At 38.1% G+C, this 20424-nt stretch overlaps 1 protein-coding gene across 1 annotated transcript in view; it reads left to right on the top strand.

Moving 5' to 3' along the window:
- LOC133451364 (splicing regulator ARVCF-like) overlaps positions 1-6327 on the top strand; it is an 89644-nt gene extending 83317 nt beyond the window's left edge. The window contains exon 9 of the mRNA XM_061730344.1: positions 5420-6327. Coding sequence (XP_061586328.1) covers positions 5420-5425 — 6 coding nt within the window. The 3' untranslated portion in view covers positions 5426-6327. The remainder of the gene's footprint in view (positions 1-5419) is intronic.
- The last annotated feature ends 14097 nt before the right edge of the window (positions 6328-20424 follow it).

The following is a 20424-nucleotide window of genomic DNA, read 5'->3' as shown; positions in this document are numbered from 1 at the left end:
CCATTTTCACCTGTTTCAAGTAAATTTTCACTTGAAATAAGTAGAAAAATCTGCCAGTGGGACAAGATTTATCTTCTCTATTACAAGCAAAAAAATGTTGTTCCACTGGCAGATTTTTCTTATTTTAAGTGAAAATTTACTTGAAACAGGTGAAAATTGTTGTTTTTTCCAGTGATGAGTCTTGTTTTAAGTGTAATGAAATTTTTTGACTAAAAATGAGACATTTTAACTAGAAATAAGACAAATATCTTGTTAAGATTTTGAGTTTTTGCAGTGTAAGTTTCACTCTCACATGTTGAAAGGACAGATCTTTAAAAGCTAACGAGCTACAAACAGCGGTAACCACAGCGAGCCGTTGCGTGCACACACACTTCCCTGCAGCGTCGCTGCAGAGCTGCCGTCTGTTCCACCCAGAGGTGTTTCTTCTACTTTCAAAGCAGCTCGGCTTGTCGAAACTTCTTTCTCCCTCTTTTGTTTGCATGTTTTATTATGCTGTTTTATAATCACTGTGACTTCTTTTTCCAAAGCTCTCCTTAAGGCAGGAAACTAACACCGGCTTCCCTCTGCCTGGATGCATGTGAGCGTGAGTTTGTATATGAAAAATATTAACCTATTTGTGTTTTGCTGTGTTTTTTTTTTCTTCTTTCTTTCTCCTTAACCCGTCCTCCTGCAGCTACAGAATGACACAAATAGGAAACACTATATCAGGAGTAACAGGCCTGCGGTCAGTCTGGTGGACGCTTGTGACGTTAAGCCCCAGCCTGTTGACTCCTGGGTCTAAATGCATGCATGGTAGGTCTGCAGAAAACAAACCAAAGAAACACAACCTGCATCGTCTGGATGAGTTGACGCATCCTTTTCATCCTCTGTTAGTTCCTCATCGCCACCTGTTCTTCCTCTCACGCTTTTCCATGCAGACCTGCTGTTTCCCCCGATCCCAGAGCAGTCGCTGCACTGCAAAAACTCCAAATCTTAACAAGAATATTTGTCTTGTTTCTAGTTAAAATTAGTCAAAAAAAATCTCATTACACTTAAAACAAGACTCATCACTGGAAAAAACAACAATTTTCACATATTTTAAGTAGATTTTTTGACCAAAAATTAGACATTTTAACTAGAAATAAGACAAATATTCCTGGTAAGATTTTGAGTTTTTGCAGTGCATTTCTGTGCTTTTATGTACGATGGACGAAAGCAGCAAATTTAAAGAGCTGAAACGATCAAATATTTTACTTTTTTGGTCCGTGAAGTGGGTCAAACTATTATTTGACTCAAAACAGTAGTTTAATAAATCCTGCACTGCAAAAACTCCAAATCTTAACAAGAATATTTGTCTTATTTCTAGTTAAAATGTCTCATTTTTAGTCAAAAAAAATCTCATTACACTTAAAATAAGACATCACTGGAAAAACAAAAATTTTCACCTGTTTCAAGTAGATTCACTTAAAATAAGTAGAAAAATCTGCCAGTGGAACAAGATTTTTTTGGTTGTAATGAGAAGATAAATCTTGTCCCACTGGCAGATTTTTCTACTTATTTCAAGTGAAAATTTACTTGAAACAGGTGAAAATTGTCAAATAACAAGTTATTTTTCTGGTAATGACTCTTGTTTTAAGTATAATGAGATTTTTTGACTAAAAATGAGACATTTTAACTAGAAATAAGACAAATATTCATGGTAAGGTTTTGAGTTTTTACAGTGCATTAGAACCACCTGCGGATGTTAACTGTTTTAAGCAGCACCCTTTTATTCAGCTCCTTACCAACGCTAAATTAATTTATTTTGGAATGTGTTGCATACTCAAACAGGGTTGGGACTTTTACGATATTTTATACAGGATTTCAAGTTATTTTTAAGTTCCATTAAGGCAGGATGAAAGGACGAAACCCTTTAGAAAAAATTCAGCGATACGGTGCACTGCAAAAACTCCAAATCTCAACAAGAATATTTGTCTTATTTCTAGTTAAAATGTCTCATTTTTAGTCAAAAAAAATCTCATTACACTTAAAACAAGACTCATCACTGGAAAAAACATCAATTTTCACCTGTTTCAAGTAGATTTTCACTTAAAATAAGTAGAAAAATCTGCCAGTGGAACAAGATTTTCTTGCTTGTAATGAGAAGATAAATCTTGTTCCACTGGCAGATTTTTCTACTTATTTCAAGTGAAAATTTAATTGAAACAGGTGAAAATGGTCAAATAACAAGTTATTTTTCTGGTAATTACTCTTGTTTTAAGTGTAATGAGATTTTTTGACTAAAAATGAGACATTTTAACCAGAAATAAGACAAATATTCCTAGTAAGATTTTGAGTTTTTGCAGTGTGTTGCTCGGCAAGATGGATATGACGTGTAAACGCTACTTCACCTCTCCGTAACACTCAAAGAAAACACGGTGTGTTTACAGTTCAGCGCCGATCGCCTCATTAAAATGTACGCCCAGCTTCACTTACTGCAGAATACAGACAGCCTTTGATGAAGCTGGTGACAAACGATGAAGGAATCATTCTTATGCAGCACAAAGGAGTTCTCAGGAGAGTCAGGTGTCCCTTAATGAAAAGCAGAAGGAGAAGAAGAAAGACTTGCACACACACTTCTCTGTCTGCCTTTTTTGGGGGCACCATTTTCTGGGTAAAAGCAATTTTATCTGATTTATTCATGCGGCCTGACGAGTGGGTGATGGAAGCTGAAACTCAGAGCTTACATGAATATACGCCATACGTTTTGAAGTCGGAAGATCTCGATATATATATTTCTGACATCAGTTTCTTTTTCAAGTGACTGCAAAGGGTTTCATGTCATATTTGAAGCAGGGCGCTTTTATTTTTATAGATTAGAGATTTATTAAATAAATACATTTTCAAAAAACCAGTTGAACGACTGAAGACAGTCCGTCTGCATCTGCGCTTTTCATCTTTAACGTCACATTACAAACTGAATATGAATATTTGATTGATTTCCTGTCAATTTATCTACACTTCAAGTTCCACTGAATAACTTTCTCTAAACTTTGAGCTGATCTGGGTTAGCCTTGTAGCACCCTATTATGTAATAATTTCACCCTATAATGTAATAATTTCACCCTATAATGTAGTAATTTCACCCTATAATATAATAATTTCACCCTATAATGTAATAATTTCACCCTATAATATAATAATTTCAAACTATAATGTAATAATTTCACCCTATAATGTAATAATTTCACCCTATAATGTAGTAATTTCACCCTATAATGTAATAATTTCACCCTATAATGTAATAATTTCACCCTATAATGTAATAATTTCACCCTATAATGTAGTAATTTCACCCTATAATGTAATAATTTCACCCTATAATGTAGTAATTTCACCCTATAATGTAATAATTTCACCCTACAATGTAATAATTTCACCCTATAATGAAGTAATTTCACCCTATAATGTAATAATTTCACCCTATAATGTAATAATTTCCTGAAAATGTAATAAAATGTGCATTTAACTCAATCAAAAATGTAATAAAATCCAATAATGTAATAACTTCACCAATAATGTAATAACATATCCTGACTGATATTGTAATAACATTTTTATCAATAATGTAATACCTTATTACATTATTGGGAATTTATTACATTTTCAGGTGGATCTTTTTTTTTTTCCAAAACTGATAATGTAATACTTGACAAATAATATAATATATATGTTCATTTTCAGTCCAGAGTTCTACATTTTGTGTTTTAAGTATCTAAGAATGTTTTATATGCTGGATTTGAAACACCAGAATGGCTATTGGGTTAAATTGCAGACTTTGAGTTCCATGTAATAAATTCCCAATAACGTAATAAGGTATTACATTATTGGTAAAAATGTTTTTACAATATCCGTCAGGATATTTTATTACATTATTGGGGAAGTTATTACATTATTGGATTTTATTACATTTTTGATTGAGTTAAGTGCAAATTTTATTACATTTTCAGGCGTTATTACATTTTCAGAAAATTATTACATTATAGGAGGTACAAGCCTTAGCTGTGATTATTGCTTCCTAACTCTTTTTCCGAGCCCACTGCCTTTTCCTCATGGTGTCTTTGTCTTTAGTCATCCATTCTGTCTTTCTCATTGCCATCCATTGTGCAATCACAAAGAAAGTACCTCACACAGATATGTGGTTTGAGTTCACTGTGATTCTGCCTCTTTAGCGGGACAGGTAGGTGCAGCCAACGGTTAGGATTAGTCACCAGGTAAGTTGTCATTTCATTGAGAACCTGAAGGATGTCATAAGTTTTGCTGTTTCACTGCAAAAACTCAAAATCTTACCAGGAATATTTGAGTGAGCATGGTGGAAATCCAGCTGTTTCACTTCATATTCACATCCATTGATGCAAATGTGCCAAAAAAATGTCTCAGTTCAAATTCTTGTTTGGTCGGAACTAAAACTATGGCTTTACTGTCCTCACTGCAAAAACTCCAAATCTTAAGCATATTTGTCTTATTTCTAGTTAAAATGTCTCATTTTTAGTCAAAAAAATCTCATTACACTTAAAACAAGACTCATCACTGGAAGAAAAAAAACAAATTTCACCTGTTTCAAGTAGATTTTCACTTAAAATAAGTAGAAAAATCTGCCAGTGGAACGAGATTTTTTTGCTTGTAATGAGAAAATAAATCTTGTCCCATTGGCAGATTTTTCTACTTATTTCAAGTGAAAGTTTACTTGAAACAGGTGAAAATTGTCAAATAACAAGTTATTTTTCTGGTAATGATTTATGAATTAGTGAATTACACTTAAAAACAAGAGTCGTTACCAGAAAAATAACTTGTTATTTGACAATTTTCACTTGTTTCAAGTAAATTTTCACTTGAAATAAGTAGAAAAGATAAGATAAAATAAGATATTCCTTTATTAGTCCCACAGCGGGGAAATTCGCAAAATCTGCCAAGATTTTTTTGCTTGTAATGAGAAGATAAATCTTGTTCCACTGGCAGATTTTTCTACTTATTTCAAGTGAAAATCTACTTGAAACAGATAAAAAAATTGTCAAATAACAAGTTATTTTTCTTGTAATGACTCTTGTTTTAAATGTAATGAGAGTTCTTGACTAAAAATGAGTTTATTTGACAAATTATTTGACAATTTTCACCTGTTTCAATGTGACAAGATTTATATTCTCATTACAAGCAAAAAAATCTTGTTCCACTGGCAGATTTTTCTACTTATTTTAAGTGAAAATCTACTTGAAACAGGTGAAAATGGTTGTTTTTTCTGGTAATGACTCTTGTTTCAAGTGTAATGAGATTTTTTGACTAAAAATAAGACATTTTAACTAGAAATGAGACAAATATTCCTGGTGAAAGTTTGAGTTTTTGCAGTGCTCTTAAACTATAGAGATGAATATTTTAATATTTTGTTTTCTTGTTCACGCTTCAGGCTTAAAGCAGCGAGAGCGCCACATCCAGCCAGAAGAGGATCTCTGAAATCACCACTGCCATTTCACAGGAACTCATCTTTGGAGTTGAACTTTGTACAGAACAGAAGATTTTAAACAGTTAATGATCACAACAGCAGCCTCCAGTGTTTAAACATGCTTTTCAAAGAAAATATTTAAAAAAGAAACAAAAAATGACTCTTACTACTTTGTCATATCTACATTCCCACTGGACATCATGTGAATTTTACAACGTGTGGAGCTCTTCAGAGGGAAACGACGGAGCGAGAATGTGACGGACAGGAGGTGCAAAGTAAAGCAAAGGAAAAGGAAGAGGAATGTTTGTCCGAAGGGAAAAATGTGAGAGAGGAAATGGAAAAAAAGGAAGGGGAAAAGAAAGAAGGTTTTTGTTTCCCGTATTTTCAAATCTGGAAGAAGTTTGGAGAATTTTGCTTCAAGTGCATCGTCAAACTTTGGGATTTTGACAGGTTTCGGTTGGCGTGTGTGGGAAAGTTACTGAATGTTTGGTTTGGTTTGATGGGACGGATGCAGGAAGAAGAAGAAGAAGAAGAAGAGGAAAGGACAGAAGAAGAAGAAGAGCTGTAGCGTAAATGAACATGCTCCCCCAACAGGCTGCTCTCATGAACTGAAAATCCATCTGGGTTCACTGTGTAGTTGTTTTTTTTTGTTTTGTTTTTTCCTCAAAAGATAGAAAAGTGCACTGATTTGAAATCAATTAAACAGGTTATTGATGCTTATCTTTTAAAAGGAAAGAGTTTGCAAGTCCAAATCTGGAATACACACTGCAAAAATTCTAAATCTTACCAGGAATATTTGTCTTATTTTTAGTTAAAATGTCTCATTTTTAGTCAAAAAATCTCATTACACTTAAAACAAGACTCATTACCAGAAAAATAACTTGTTATTTGACAATTTTCACCTGTTTCAAGTAGATTTTCACTTGAAATAAGTAGAAAAATCTGCCAGTGGGACAAGATTTATCTTCTTATTACAAGCAAAAAAATCTTGTTCCATTGGCAGATTTTCTACTTATTTTAAGTGAAAATTTACTTGAAACAGGTGAAAATTGTTAAATAAGTTATTTTTCTGGTGATGAGTCTTGTTTTAAGTGTAATGAGATTTTTTTTGACTAAAAATGAGACATTTTAACTAGAAATAAGACAAATATTCTTAAGATTTTGAGTTTTTGCAGTGCAGCAAGTGTCAGAGTGAGTACGTGGGAAGAGGTTTCTGTTTCTGTTCACTAGAAGAACTTAAAATGGAAACAAAATCAAGAGGGACTTTGTGTTTTAGCGAGCGATCATGCACAAACCAAACGCCGTGGTTTCTTGTGTAACCACTGGGGTTGTGCAGCGATGCTGCTCCGTCGCCGTCTGGCTGTGGAGTAAAGAGGATATAAAGGCGTTTTGTTTATAATAATATGATTTATTGAAATAAGAGGAAGAAGATTTTCTTGTTGATCTTGTTGGTCTAAAAAAAAAAAAAACTTGTTTTGTTTTCTGTTTTGTTGGGTTTTATATAAGTGTATATTAGAGTAACACAAAAACATAAAAAACTTGGGAAAAAATTGAAGGAAAAAACACAAATCACAGACTTCTTAGTTGTATATTAATATCACATCGTTTGGAAAGCACATTTGATAAAAGCTCACCATGTTTGTAAGCAAGAAATAACCGTCTGTATAACTTAAATGTGTGTCAAACATTGTCAAGTCACGCTGATGATCACTTATTTATATTGTGTATTTGTCAAAAAGATGACAGGAGAGAGTTTATCTGCAGTGTTTTCTACAAAGGCCAGGGATCCGCGTTGGTGTCGCCGCCCCGCGTCTCCAGAGTACAGTCACCTGCCAAAGTTGGAATCAGCTCTTCTAATCCTATGTTGGCTTTCTTTTTTCTTTTTTTGTTTGGTTTTTTTCACTCCAAACGTCATAAAAATCACCTGCTCGTATTGTGTCTACGCCAGGGCTCTTTAGCGCCGCCCTAGTGGCTCCCTGGGGCTTTTTCAAAAATGTTTGACCTTTTTTTCTTTTTTTTCCTTTTTCCTTTTTTTCTTCTTTTTTTCCTTCTTTTTTCTTCCTTTTTAATCTCAACATTTTTCTCAAAATTTTGACTATTTCCTCGACATTTTGACTTTTTTCTCAACATTTCAACTTTTCATGAAATTTTGACTATTTCCTCGACATTTTGACTTTTTTCTCGAAATTTTGACTTTTTTCTCGAAATTTTTACTATTTCCTCAAAAATTCGACTTTTTTCTCAACATTTCAACTTTTCACGATATTTTGACTATTTCCTCGACATTTTGACTTTTTTCTCAACATTTCAACTTTTCATTAAATTTTGACTATTTCCTCGACATTTTGACTTTTTTCTCGAAATTTTGACTTTTTTCTCGAAATTTTGACTATTTCCTCGAAAATTCGACTTTTTTCTCAACATTTCAACTTTTCACGAAATTTTGACTATTTCCTCGACATTTTGACTTTTGTCTCGAAATTTTGACTTTTTTCTCGAAATTTTGACTATTTCCTCGAAAATTTAACTTTTTTCTCAACATTTCAACTTTTCACGAAATTTTGACTATTTCCTCGACATTTTGACAAAAGATTAAAAGAGCATGTGCTAACTTTTCCACAAGTGCAGCTACTCTGGACGGGGCTGGAGATTTGACAGTGTTTATTAAAGATGCTTAATTTTTCTCCGTCAGACATTTAAAGATTATTTAATTACCGCCAACCCTCTTTCACTGCTGCATATTAAATGCAAATATTAAGCCGTGAGCATGAAGAAAAACCTGTACAGATGTTTATATTCTATTCTTTCCAAGTGCCAGTTCTTTGTGGTGTTATTTGGATATTAACTCATTCAAACATGCAGAGTGGCGGCAGATGATTGGTGGTGGCTTTGGAGGCGTGAACACAGCAGTTTATAAAGTCAAATGTCAAGGTTGTTCCAAAAGTATATATTTTTACAGTGGTTTAGGCCGGACGGTCGAGATGCAGAATCAATGTTGCCATTTATGCGAATCCAATCCAAGCTGGTGTCGGTCGTGCATCTCTCACTCTCTCAAGGCGAGCAGCATGTGCCTGCGTCTGATTTCTCTTTGTGACGTATGTGACTTTTAAAAGCTTGCATATTTTACATGGTGTTTACAAAGGTGTACGTTGTGGTAAAACAAACATTTAAAAAAGACAAAAAAAAACAAAAAAAACAACAGACAAACTATAAAAAAGTTACTGTACATTAGGAATGGGCGATATTTTACCGTTCACGATAAACCGTCAAAACAATTCCCCACGGTAAGAATTTGTATCTCGTGGTAAAAACGATAAATTCCCGTTGACGTTTTGAGAAGAAAGAAAGAAAGAAAAAAAAGAAATGAGCCAGAAAGAAAGATATGAGCAAGAAAGAAAGATATGAGCAAGAAAGAAAGAAAGAAAGATATGAGCCAGAAAGATCATATCTTTCATATGAGCAAGAAAGAAAGAAAGAAATTCAGAAAGAAAGAAATTCAGAAAGAAAGAAATTCAGAAAGAAAGAAAGAAAGAAAGAAAGAAATTCAGAAAGAAAGAAAGAAAGAAAGAAAGAAAGAAAGAAAGAAAGAAAGAAAGAAAGAAAGAAAGAAAGAAAGAAAGAAAGAAAGAAAGAAAGAAAGAAAGAAAGAAAGAAAGAAAGAAAGAAAGAAAGAAAGAAAGAAAGAAAGAAAGGATAAATTCCCATTGATGACGTTTAGTAGTATTTAGTATCTTTTAGAGCAGTGATTTGGCTCCAAAGACTGAATGTGGTGATAGATTTATAATTAAAAAGATGGAGTTGAATTGGTATTTTTTTAATCGTCATTTTTATCGTTATCGGGATAAATGCCAGAAATGATCGTGATGAATTTTTTCGTCCATACCGCCCATCCCTACTGTACATTAAATTTAGATTTCAGAAACTGACAGCGTCATAATACCCAGCATCCCCTCGTTGTGCGTCCTCCTCACACGCCCGTGCAGTCCGTGCATCGGATATAAAGACCCGTGTGACTGTCTGTTCCTAAATGCACTTAACCAGTACCACAACCAAAGGACGGGGAGTTGTTTTCACACCATTTAATACTAAATTGGGTTCCTGGTTCTGTGGATTCGTCCGTTTACCGAACACAGACCAATAACTGATCCGAGAGAGTCAAACTAAAGTGAACAAAGTAGCAGATACGTATGTACCTATCATGTGCCTTAACCTTTTCCATGGTAGATAAAGGTAAATGTGTTTTATACAACTTTATTCCTCCCCTTCCACTGTCATCTCTCCATTCCATCTTTTCTCTTCCCCTCCCACACTCACTCTCTCTTCCTGCATTCCCACCAACCTGCCCCCCCAAACCCAAACCCCCTCAAAAAAAGTAGTCTAGACTGTTGGTGGGTTTCTGCCTTGTATAACATTGTATTATAAACTTTTAAAAAGTTAGTCATTCGTAACATGGGTTTGATTTCCTAGAGAAGTGAAGTTGTTAAAGCTTTCGTAGCGAGCAGAGGCAATGCCACAGTGACAGAATGTATTATGTTAATTTTACTAATACCCAGAGGCAAATATTACGCTTGTTAAACATAACAAAAAAGATACTGGTTTGTAGAGTATACATTTGGTGTGTTTTCAATAAATCATGCCTGGAAAGAAGATGTTGCCTGTGTTTTTATTTTTGAGTTGTGTGACAAATTTTCATGACATTCAGTGTTTTATTATGTCCATAATGTCCATAACTCACACCATGCCAAATATCAAAAACTTGTCACCAAGTGCACGATTTTCATGAATTCCCTCCCAGCTACAGAGCGTGGTGGTAGTAACGCCTTGTTGTGCCGTGCCCATGTGCTTATGTGAACTCTGAACTTATAAATGATTATGAATTCATGACATGTGTGATGGGATGAACATTTCAGGATTATGAATTCCAAGTGAAAGCCAGACTTTGGTTTCGTCCTGGGGCCAGAGTTTTATGACCCCTGCTGCTAACCTCCTGGTAGCTTTATGACCCCCACGGACCTCTCAGTCAGTTTATGACCCCCGCTGCATGGCTTCAGATCAAATTAAAACCAGCGAAAGCTGAGATTACTGCATACATCATCATCATTGTTATCATTATCGTGTTTGATTATTTGGTAGTCGTTGTTTTCTGCCGTAGGCACGTTTTAAATGCTGCGTTTGTCATCTGGTCTGATCACACGTGGCCCAAAGGGGGCTCCACCATCTTTAAATACCACAGAAGCCCCGCCATCTTTAAATGTTTTAAACGGTAGATGTCCGTTGATATCATGTTATTGCTTTGACTTCTTTTTCATTCCATGCATTTAACTTTAAGTTTCTTTTTTATTGATTGTTGTTTTCTTGTTAATGGTTTTTGTTTATCGTGTGCCATCAGGATTTATTTGGGGTGTTGCGTTACCATCTTTTGACACCCATATGCAAATAAATTCTGGTTGATTTTTAATGAGTTTGTTTGTGTTGTTTCATACAATTTTGGTCACATCTGATTGTTTGAACAGAGCCAGTGCTCGAACTGCACGCCTTCAATTGTTATTCTGTAAGTGATAGTAAGATTTACTGTTTTGCAGAATAATCCTAATCTTGAGACTGATTTTCTGCTGTTAAAGTTATCAATTTCCCTGGATTAAGGCCCAGGGTGGTGCCCCATACGAGAATTATTATAATTTTGATCATTCAATTTGATAGTCGACTTTATTAATTATTAATAATTCTTGAATAAAATTATTAATAACCTTCGATAACTAGACAGCCAAGCCCCTCTGTGTTGCACAACAGCCTTTTACAACTCACTTCAGACTTTACAAGGGTCAGTTCAGCAGAACCCTACTAAGTACTTACTTAGAATACACTACGATGGGAGTAGGTTGCACCAGAGAGATGGACGTGAACAGACAAGTCTCAGAAAAGTCTCTTGGCGCCATGGCCGAAACCCAACAGGAAGTCGGCCATTTTGAATTAATCCTGTCATTTTGGCGAAATTTATGCCATTTCTTCGGCAGTTAATACGGCCCGAACCGTAACATGCACCCAGGTGTGTTATACAACAAAATGTGCGTCTTCATCCTGCGACGACGCGCATTACTTTTCTCAGTCAAAAGCGTTACCGTGGCTGACCATCACCCAGCTCCCAGCCGCCCCTCCCCGCTGACCGGATCTGGGTTCCTAGGACATGTTACTCCTCCACTGCCCACTGGGGGGCGCTTCACTGTTCACCATTGAAGCAAAAGTTGTTTGTTATTTGTTACATTAAAAGAATTGTTTGTTTTACAACTTAAGCCGAGTTTACGTCTGTCATTTGTACATTTGCACATATCTCAGTGTTATTTGCATTTGTGTGGTTCAGGGGCGACTCCAAAAATGTTTCCTAGGGGGGGCCAGATGGGGATATATATATATACATATATGTATATATATATATATATATATATATATATATATATATATATATATATATATATATATATATATATATATATATATATACATATGTATATATATATGCATTTTTAATGCTCCCTGTAAATACTCCCTGTAAACGTCCCCGACCTCCAGGTTCGCAGAAAGCCAACCGACATCCATCAGAACTGGAGCCTGAAACCCGCTCCTCTGCCGCCATCTAGTGGACAGTGTTGCGCAATGCACCATGTTTTATAAAGAAATAGAGTTGGAACTGATACTGAAGTTGGCAAAACATTTCATTAAACCTTCTTTTTTATTTTCATTAATATGTCCTGATATGTTCAACCTTGGAACTTTTGCGCATTTTTGGGGGCAGCTTATTCCAGAGTCTGTTCCAGCTACCGATACGGCCCGATCACCCCAGAGTTTAGTCCTGGTTCTAGGGACTTCCAGCAGGAGCTGATTTGAGGACCGTAGGCCTCTAGTGGAGTTCTGAACACACACTTGTTCACATAAATAAAGAGGGGCAAGCCCATTGAGGGCTTTAAAAACATAAACGATTAAGATTTTAAAATCAATTCTAAACGAAACAGGAAGCCAGTGAAGAGCAAATAAAACCGGGGTGATGTGTTCGCGACGTCGAGTATTAATTAAAAAGCGCGCAGCGGCATTCTGAACAAGCTGAAGACGGCTAAGAGAAGACTTGGAGACACCAACATGCAAAGCATTACAATAATCAATTCTCAAGCTTATAAAAGCATGAATGGTTTTTTCCAAGTCTGTACGATTTAAGAATTGCTTTACTTTTGTTAAAACCCGTAACTGATAAAATACTAAAATACTAAAATACTCCTGTAGAAGTTGAAGTATCAACTCAAGTTTTTTATTCAAGTAAAAGTATAAAAGTACTGGTTTCAAAACTACTTAAAGTATAAAAGTAAAAGTAATGTAAGGGGGAAAAAAGCCATTAAGGACAAAAGCCATTGAAAATGAATGTATCTTATTAAAGAATATTAAAGAAGCATATATGTGTACTATTGAGCATTAACATGTGTTTCAGAGAGCAGCAGATATGATGACTAGTTGCCTATAAGTATTGTAATGGTGCAAAAAGTAAAACTTCAGAGGCATGTTATCATTTATCCTAACCTTTATTGGAATGTACATCCAAGTTTAGTTGCAGGAATCTGAGGGAACGGATGTAAGAACAAAACTGGACAAGAACATCTGAAACAACCACAACCAAATTCACTCTATCCGGATGGAGCAATTTAACTGGATAGTTTTTTTAGGCTGTTTTTAAAATGTAAGGAGTAAAAGGTACAGATAATTGCGTGAAAATGTAAGGAGTAAAAGTAAAAAGTCGTCCGAAAAATAATTACTCCAGTGAAGTATAGATGACCAAAATTTCTACGTAAGTAAGGTAACGAAGTATTTGTACTTCGCTACTTGACACCTCTGGTTGTGCACCATGGAAGAGTGCCGCACGTTGTTAAAGGTATTGTGACATCATTTTTAACATGCTTTTAACACTATTAAAAGTCTTGGCCAACATCCCTCAAATGTGTCTAAAAGAGTGTAACAAGAAAAACTTCACTCTAGTACTCTTTTCCTGGCTTTTTATTACAGTGTTTTTTTGCGCCGTGAAAAATGCTTCCTTTCCCCCCTTTCCTGTCAATCATTGCGCCGCTCCTCCTCCAAACCTCCTCCTCCAGCCATACGCTCACAGCGGCGTCGGAGAGTTGGGAGCGACAGGCGAAGCATGCACGGAAAAGCAGGAGGGCGAACCACAGCAAACAATCATAAAAATAAAGGCATGTAAATAAAGTGTCCCCTTATCTTAAGTCCAGTCAGTGGCCGCGGGTCTTCTTAGCAGTTTTCCTCCGGTGATTAGAACAGAAGAGGCTGTAAACAGCTCCGTGTTAAGCCTGATTTATGGTCCGCGTTAAATCGACGCAGAGCATACGCCGTAGGGTTCAGCATACGGTGCGCGTCGTCGCGTAACCCTACGCCGTAGGTTCTGCGTCGGTGTAACGCGGAACCATAAATCAGCCTTTATGGTGCACTGGAGAGGAGAGGAGACAGGGAGCTGGGTGGAGGGGGCGGTGATTTAGCGGGCCGTTACGTAACGGCCCGCCAGCAAACCAGGTGCGCCGTTTTTGCATAGTTATGCGGAAAATCCCAGAAAGCACACAATACACTGAATGTTAAAAGTTTGTTGTTTTTTGGGTGTAATTGATGTCAAGACACCCAACAAAACACAAAAAATCAAGAAAAATGTGTTTTTCATGTCACAATCCCTTTAAACAGACTGAGTTCAAGTCCCGCCAGAGTTCTTCATCCAGTTGTCTTTAAGTAGATCAAAATCCACTTTTAGAGTTCAACACTCAAAATGAAAAGATAAATGCACTATGAGAGATGTCTTCCCCCAAGGATACTGGTGGTGTGGAGGGTTTGCTCAGGGCTCTAAGGTGCCAATGAAAGGGTGGTCCATGCTGGTTCAAACCCTCCCCGTCCTCACAATCTGGTGAGGTAGAGGCATCAGACCTTATACCTGGACCACTTTTAAAATGACGTCCTTCTACTGACGATTGAAAACTGGCCAGGAAGCCTGGGAAATAGGCAATAATGTGGGGCCTCATGGTAAAGACCTGTACATTGTTAAAGAGGCTGTGAGTTCAATTCCTACCAGAGGTCTTCAGCCCGTTGACTTTAAGTAGCACAAAATCCACTTTTAGAGTTCAACACACAAACTGAAAAATTAAATGCGCTATATGAGAGATGTCTTCTGTCTGAGTGTAGTTGGTGGTGTGGAGTGTTTGCGCACGCCTTTAAGGCGCCAATGAAAAGGTGGTGCATGCTGGTTCAAACCATCCTCAGTATCTGGAGGCATCAGACCTTATAATAGGACCACTTTTTAAATGATGTCCTTCAACTGAGGACTGAAAACTGGCCAGGAAGCCTGCAAAGGAGGCAAGTATGTTGTGCACCATGGAAGAGTGCTGCACATTGTTAAACAGACTGTGAGTTCAATTCCCGCCGGACTTCTTCATCCAGTTGTCTTTAAGTAGAACTAAATCTGCTTATAGAGTTCAACACTCAAAATGAAAAGATAAATGCACTAAGAGAGAAGTTTTCCCCCAAGGATACTGGTGGTGTGGAGGGTTTGCTCAGGGCTCTATGGTGCCAATGAAATGGTGGTCCATGCTGGTTCAAACCCGCAGTATCTGGAGAGGTAGAGGCATCAGACCTTATACCTGGACCACTTTTAAAATGACGTCCTTCTACTGACGATTGAAAACTGGCCAGGAAGCCTGGGAAAGAGGCAAGAATGTGGGCCCTCATGGTAAAGCGCTGTACATTGTTAAAGAGACTGAGAGTTCAATTCCCACCAGAGGTCTTCAGCCCGTTGACTTTAAGTAGCACAAATCCACTTTTAGAGTTCAACGCTAAAAATGAAAAGATAAATGCACTAAGAGAGATGTCTTCCCCCCAAGGATACTGGTGGTGTGGAGGGTTTGCTCAGGGCTTTAAGGTGCCAATGAAAGGTTGGTGCATGCTGGTTCAAACCCTCCCCATCCTCAGTATCTGGAGGGGTAGAGGGATCAGGGAGGATGAGAAGGCAGGAGCGCCTGGGGGATGAGGTAGAATGAGAAGGTTAGGGAGGGTCAGGTAGGAGATGAGGGCATGAGGGCTAGGGAGTAGGAGGACAGCTGTAGGATGAAGAGGAGGGGTCAGGCAGGATGAGGAGGGCTTGATGGGGTCAGGTAGGATGAGGAGGGCTTGATGGGGACAGGTAGGATGAGGAGGGGTCAGGTAGGATGAGGAGAGCTAAGGGGGTCAGGTAGGATGAAGAGGGCTAGGGGGGGTCAGGTAGGAGGAGAGGGCATGAGGGCTAGAGGTTATGAGGAGGGCTAGGGAGTAAGAGGGCAGCTGCAGGGCCAGGGGTATGAGGTAGGAAGAGGAGGGCTTGGTGGCGTTAGGAAGGTTGAGAAGGGCTTGGGGGGTTAGGTAGGAGAAGGGCAGGAAGGATGATGTGTAAGGGGGGGCAGGCTAGGTAGGAGTGCTCGGAGGATCAAGGAAATGGTGGGAGGACTAGGTGGATCTTTTACAAATCAAAGTTTTGAAAAAAGGGTGACTGACCTTTCCTCTTCCTACCTGAACCCCCTAGCCATCCTCATCCTACCTCACCCTCCTAGCCTTCCTCACCCTCCTCATCCTACCTTAGCCCTCCTCATCCTACCTGACCCCCTAGCCCTCCTCATCCTACCTGACCCCCTAGCCCTCCTCATCCTACCTGAACCCTCCCCTTCCTACCTAACCCCTCCTCTTCTTACCTGACCCCCCCTGTTCCTACCTGACCCCTCCTCTTCCTACCTGACCCCCCTAGCCCTCCTCATCCTACCTGACCCCCCTAGCCGTCCTCATCCTACCTGACCCCCCTAGCCGTCCTCATCCTACCTGACCCCCCTAGCCGTCCTCATCCTACCTGATCCCCCTAGCATTCCTAACCTCTCATCCTCCCTGATCCCTCTACCCCTCCAGATACTGAGGATGGGGAGGGTTTGAACCAGCATGCACCAACCTTTCATTGGCACCTTAAAGCCCTGAGCAAACCCTCCACACCACCAGTATCCTTGGGGGGAGAACATCTCTCTTAGTGCATTTATCTTTTCATTTTTAGCGTTCAACTCTAAAAGTGGATTTTGTGCTACTTAAAGTCAATGGGCTGAAGACCTCTGGCGGGAATTGAACTCTCGGTCTCTTTAACAATGTTCAGCTCTTTACCATGAGGCGCCACATTCTTGCCTCTTTCCCAGGCTTCCTGGCCAGTTTTCAATCGTCAGTAGAAGGAGGTCATTTTAAAAGTGGTCCAGGTATAAGGTCTGATGCCTCTACCTCTACAGATAGTGCGGGTTTGAACCAGCATGCACCACCTTTTCATTGGCGCCTTAAAGGCGTGAGCAAACACTCCACACCACCAACTACACTCAGACAGAAGACATCTCTCATATAGCGCATTTAACTTTTCAGTTTGTGTGTTGAACTCTAAAAGTGGATTTTGTGCTACTTAAAGTCAAGAGGCTGAAGACCTCTGGCGGGAATTGAACTCACAGTCTCTTTAACAATGTGCAACTCTTTACCATGAGGCCCCACATTCTTGCCTCTTTCCCAGGCTTCCTGGCCAGTTTTCAATCGTCAGTAAAAGGACGTCATTTTAAAAGTGGTCCAGGTATAAGGTCTGATGCCCCTAGCTCTGAAGATACTGCGGGTTTGAACCAGCATGGACCACCCTTTTATTGGCACCTTAGAGCCCTGAGCAAACCCTCCACACCACCAGTATCCTTGGGGGAAGACATCTCTCTTAGTGCATTTATCTTTTCATTTTGTGTGTTGAACTCTAAAAGTGGATTTGTGCTACTTAAAGTCAATGGGCTGAAGACCTCTGGCGGGAATTGAACTCACAGTCTCTTTAGCAATGTACAGCTCTTCACCATGAGGCCCCACAATCTTGCCTCTTCCCAGGCTTCCTGGCCAGTTTTCAATCGTCAGTAGAAGGACGTCATTTTAAAAGTGGTCCAGGTATAAGGTCTGATGCCTCCAGATACTGAGGATGGTTTGAACCAGCATGCACCACCTTTTCATTGGCGCCTTAAAGGCGTGAGCAAACACTCCACACCACCAACTACACTCAGACAGAAGACATCTCTCATATAGCGCATTTAACTTTCCAAGATGAGCTACACCAGCTACACAAGTTTAACTGCACTGAAAACTTTTTATCTTTTGTCCTTTGTTTCAAGCTTTCAAAATGTTCAACATGTTAAAGAACATGTTGAAGAGGGCACTGAACCTCAACACAAGCAGGTACTCCTATTTAAATAAAAAAAACTGACTAGTTCTCACATTTAATATTTGACAGAGCATTCCTTGGCGTAATTTTCTGATAGTTTTTCATAGAATTGAACTCAGTCCTGCAACATCTCAAACACATTTTCTACCTCCTGAGCTTTACAGCAACCCATCAAACCAACCATGTGCCACAAGATTAACATGTCCAGACTAAGAAAAGTAATGCGTGTAGTGGCAGGATGGAGACGCACATTTTGATGTATAACACACCTGGGTGCACGTTACGGTTCGGGCCGTATTAATTGCCGAAGGAATGGCATAAATTTCGCCAAAATTACACGATTAATTCAAAATGGCCGACATCCTGTTCGGTTTCGGCCATGGCACCAAGAGACTTTTCTTCTTTTTTTTTCTTCTTTTTTTTCATAAACTTTATTTAACATTTCAATTTACAAAATTCCTAGTCAGATCAGAATGTTACGTACCGATATTATAAGTTTGGGAATGATCATCCTACGGATGTTTGAAAACAAAGTGGTAGCCTATATAAAGGAGCATAAAATTCAACAAAGAACACAATTTAAACATGCGCACAGTACAATATGTATTTCCTTGTTAACATTGTCTTCCTTTCAATCTACCCATACCAGCGCATCCAGTATGCCAGGCTCAATCGCAGAGTAATTTCATTTTTGTAATTGCGTGTAAACTGATGGTATCCTGAGTTAAATATTCCAGCTGTGTTATGACCAACTAATATTACTTTCCATTTTGAACATGATGTCATTTCATTTTTGTAAGAGAGCGTATAAATTGATAATAACCTGAGCTAAATATTTCAGTTATATTATCACTATTTACTGCAACGTTTTTGTTCAACTTGCTGAAATTGTTTAAATGTTGTGGTTATAAATAAATGAATAACCAAATTACTGCCTGACTTGTTTGTGTTGGATCTAAAACTATCTTGCTAGTATTTACATGTATACATTTCTGTTAACAAAGGAAATCTTAATTCAAACACTGTACTCAGATTAAAGAAAAGCAAGTCTTGTTTATTCAACACCAGGGGCCTGTACTACGAAGCGGGATTTGGGGTTAGCGAGGTAACTTCAGGTTTAACCCTGGGTTTTCAGAACTACGACGGTGGTTCACTTCTTATCGGGGCACATCGCCATAGTAACTTATGCTGAACAGCTAACCTGCTCCGGAGCAGGTTATGTTCGAGATACAGATCGCCAGGTATAAAAGCACCGCCCACTGACCAATCAGCTCTCTTGGAAAATGGCATGCCCTTTCGAAGAGAATCCAGTGGAGCTTGGTGCGCGGATCGTGAGAGGATCCCTCCGAACAGAACGCGTATTCAGGGACCACCAAAACCCCTTTGCTTTCCCTGTATGAACGATCAAAAAAAATCACAAAAAAAGGAAAAAAGGAAAAAAAGAAAAAAGAGGTGGAGGAGAAAATAAAAAATAAATCAATCAATGAATAAATAAAACAAATCATCACCCAAAATCCGATGTACAGTCAATCCAAAACTAATACCAATTAAATAAATAAATCAAGAAGAAATCAAAAAGAAGATGCATTTGTAAGGGGATAGCAAAAAAGGGATTTTCAATTTCGTCCCTCGAACATTCTGAGAAGTCACTTTAAAATACTAAACACCCCCCTCCTGAAAAAATAAAAAATAAAATAAAATAAATAAAAAAACCCAATTCTTTGGTACAGCATCAGCACAAGTTATCGGTCAACAACAATAGTTATAGAACCAATATATACAGGACTGTCTCAGAAAATTAGAATATTGTGATTTTCTGTAATGCAAACACAAAAACAAAAAAATGTCATACATTCTGGATTCATTACAAATCAACTGAAATATTGCAAGCCTTTTATTATTTTAATATTGCTGATCATGGTTTACAGTTTAAGATTAAGATTCCCAGAATATTCAAATATATGTTTATATCCCTATGAATTTACACGTTTATACAGTCAGCGATCTTTTGCCAGCTGTCTTTCCTGCATTTTGCAGCTGCAACTGTGTTGCTTTTTGCCTGTATTATATGCCTATACTCATCATATTTCCGTAAAATTATAGTTTGCTCTTCGCTACTGAAATAAGCGGCTCTGACAGCGGACTTCTCCATGCTTGCGATTGGTCATGCGCTGAAAACACCGCCCCTTTTATGTGCACGCGCTCATATCCAGATTGGAGAAAGCTGGGTCGATCTACCGAGTTAATAACCCCCGTCGTGTGACCGCTTAGCGTGATTGCAATTGTCCCGCTTAGTGAATCTGGATAAGGAAAAGATATCCTGGATATGTTGAACTAGCTTCATAGTACAGGCCCCAGGTCAACTGAGGATTTGTCTAATATAAAATGAAAACAAAAGAAATTGAACCTCAAATTATGAATGAAAAAATTATGAAAAAAACTACATTTTAGCTCCCTGTTTGTAAAGGAAATAATAGGGCCGTTGAAAAATCCTCACGGGACAACAGTTTCTGAATTTAAATCACCAGAGTGGGTTATGTATTTATACTTACAGGTGATCTTCTTTCGTCTCGCAGAGGCACATGAATTATTTTCCTCCGCCCCCTGTTTTGTTTACATTCTCCTTGGTATCCTCCTTTTAGCTTCCCCTGCTTAAAAAGACCAGCAGTTGTTTGTGCAATTGCTCTTTTTTCCAAATGAG

This window comes from Cololabis saira, chromosome 9 (genome assembly GCF_033807715.1).
Source record: "Cololabis saira isolate AMF1-May2022 chromosome 9, fColSai1.1, whole genome shotgun sequence".
NCBI lineage: Eukaryota > Metazoa > Chordata > Actinopteri > Beloniformes > Belonidae > Cololabis > Cololabis saira.
Note: the sequence above shows the minus strand (reverse complement) of the source record. Positions and strands in the feature narration are given on the sequence as shown.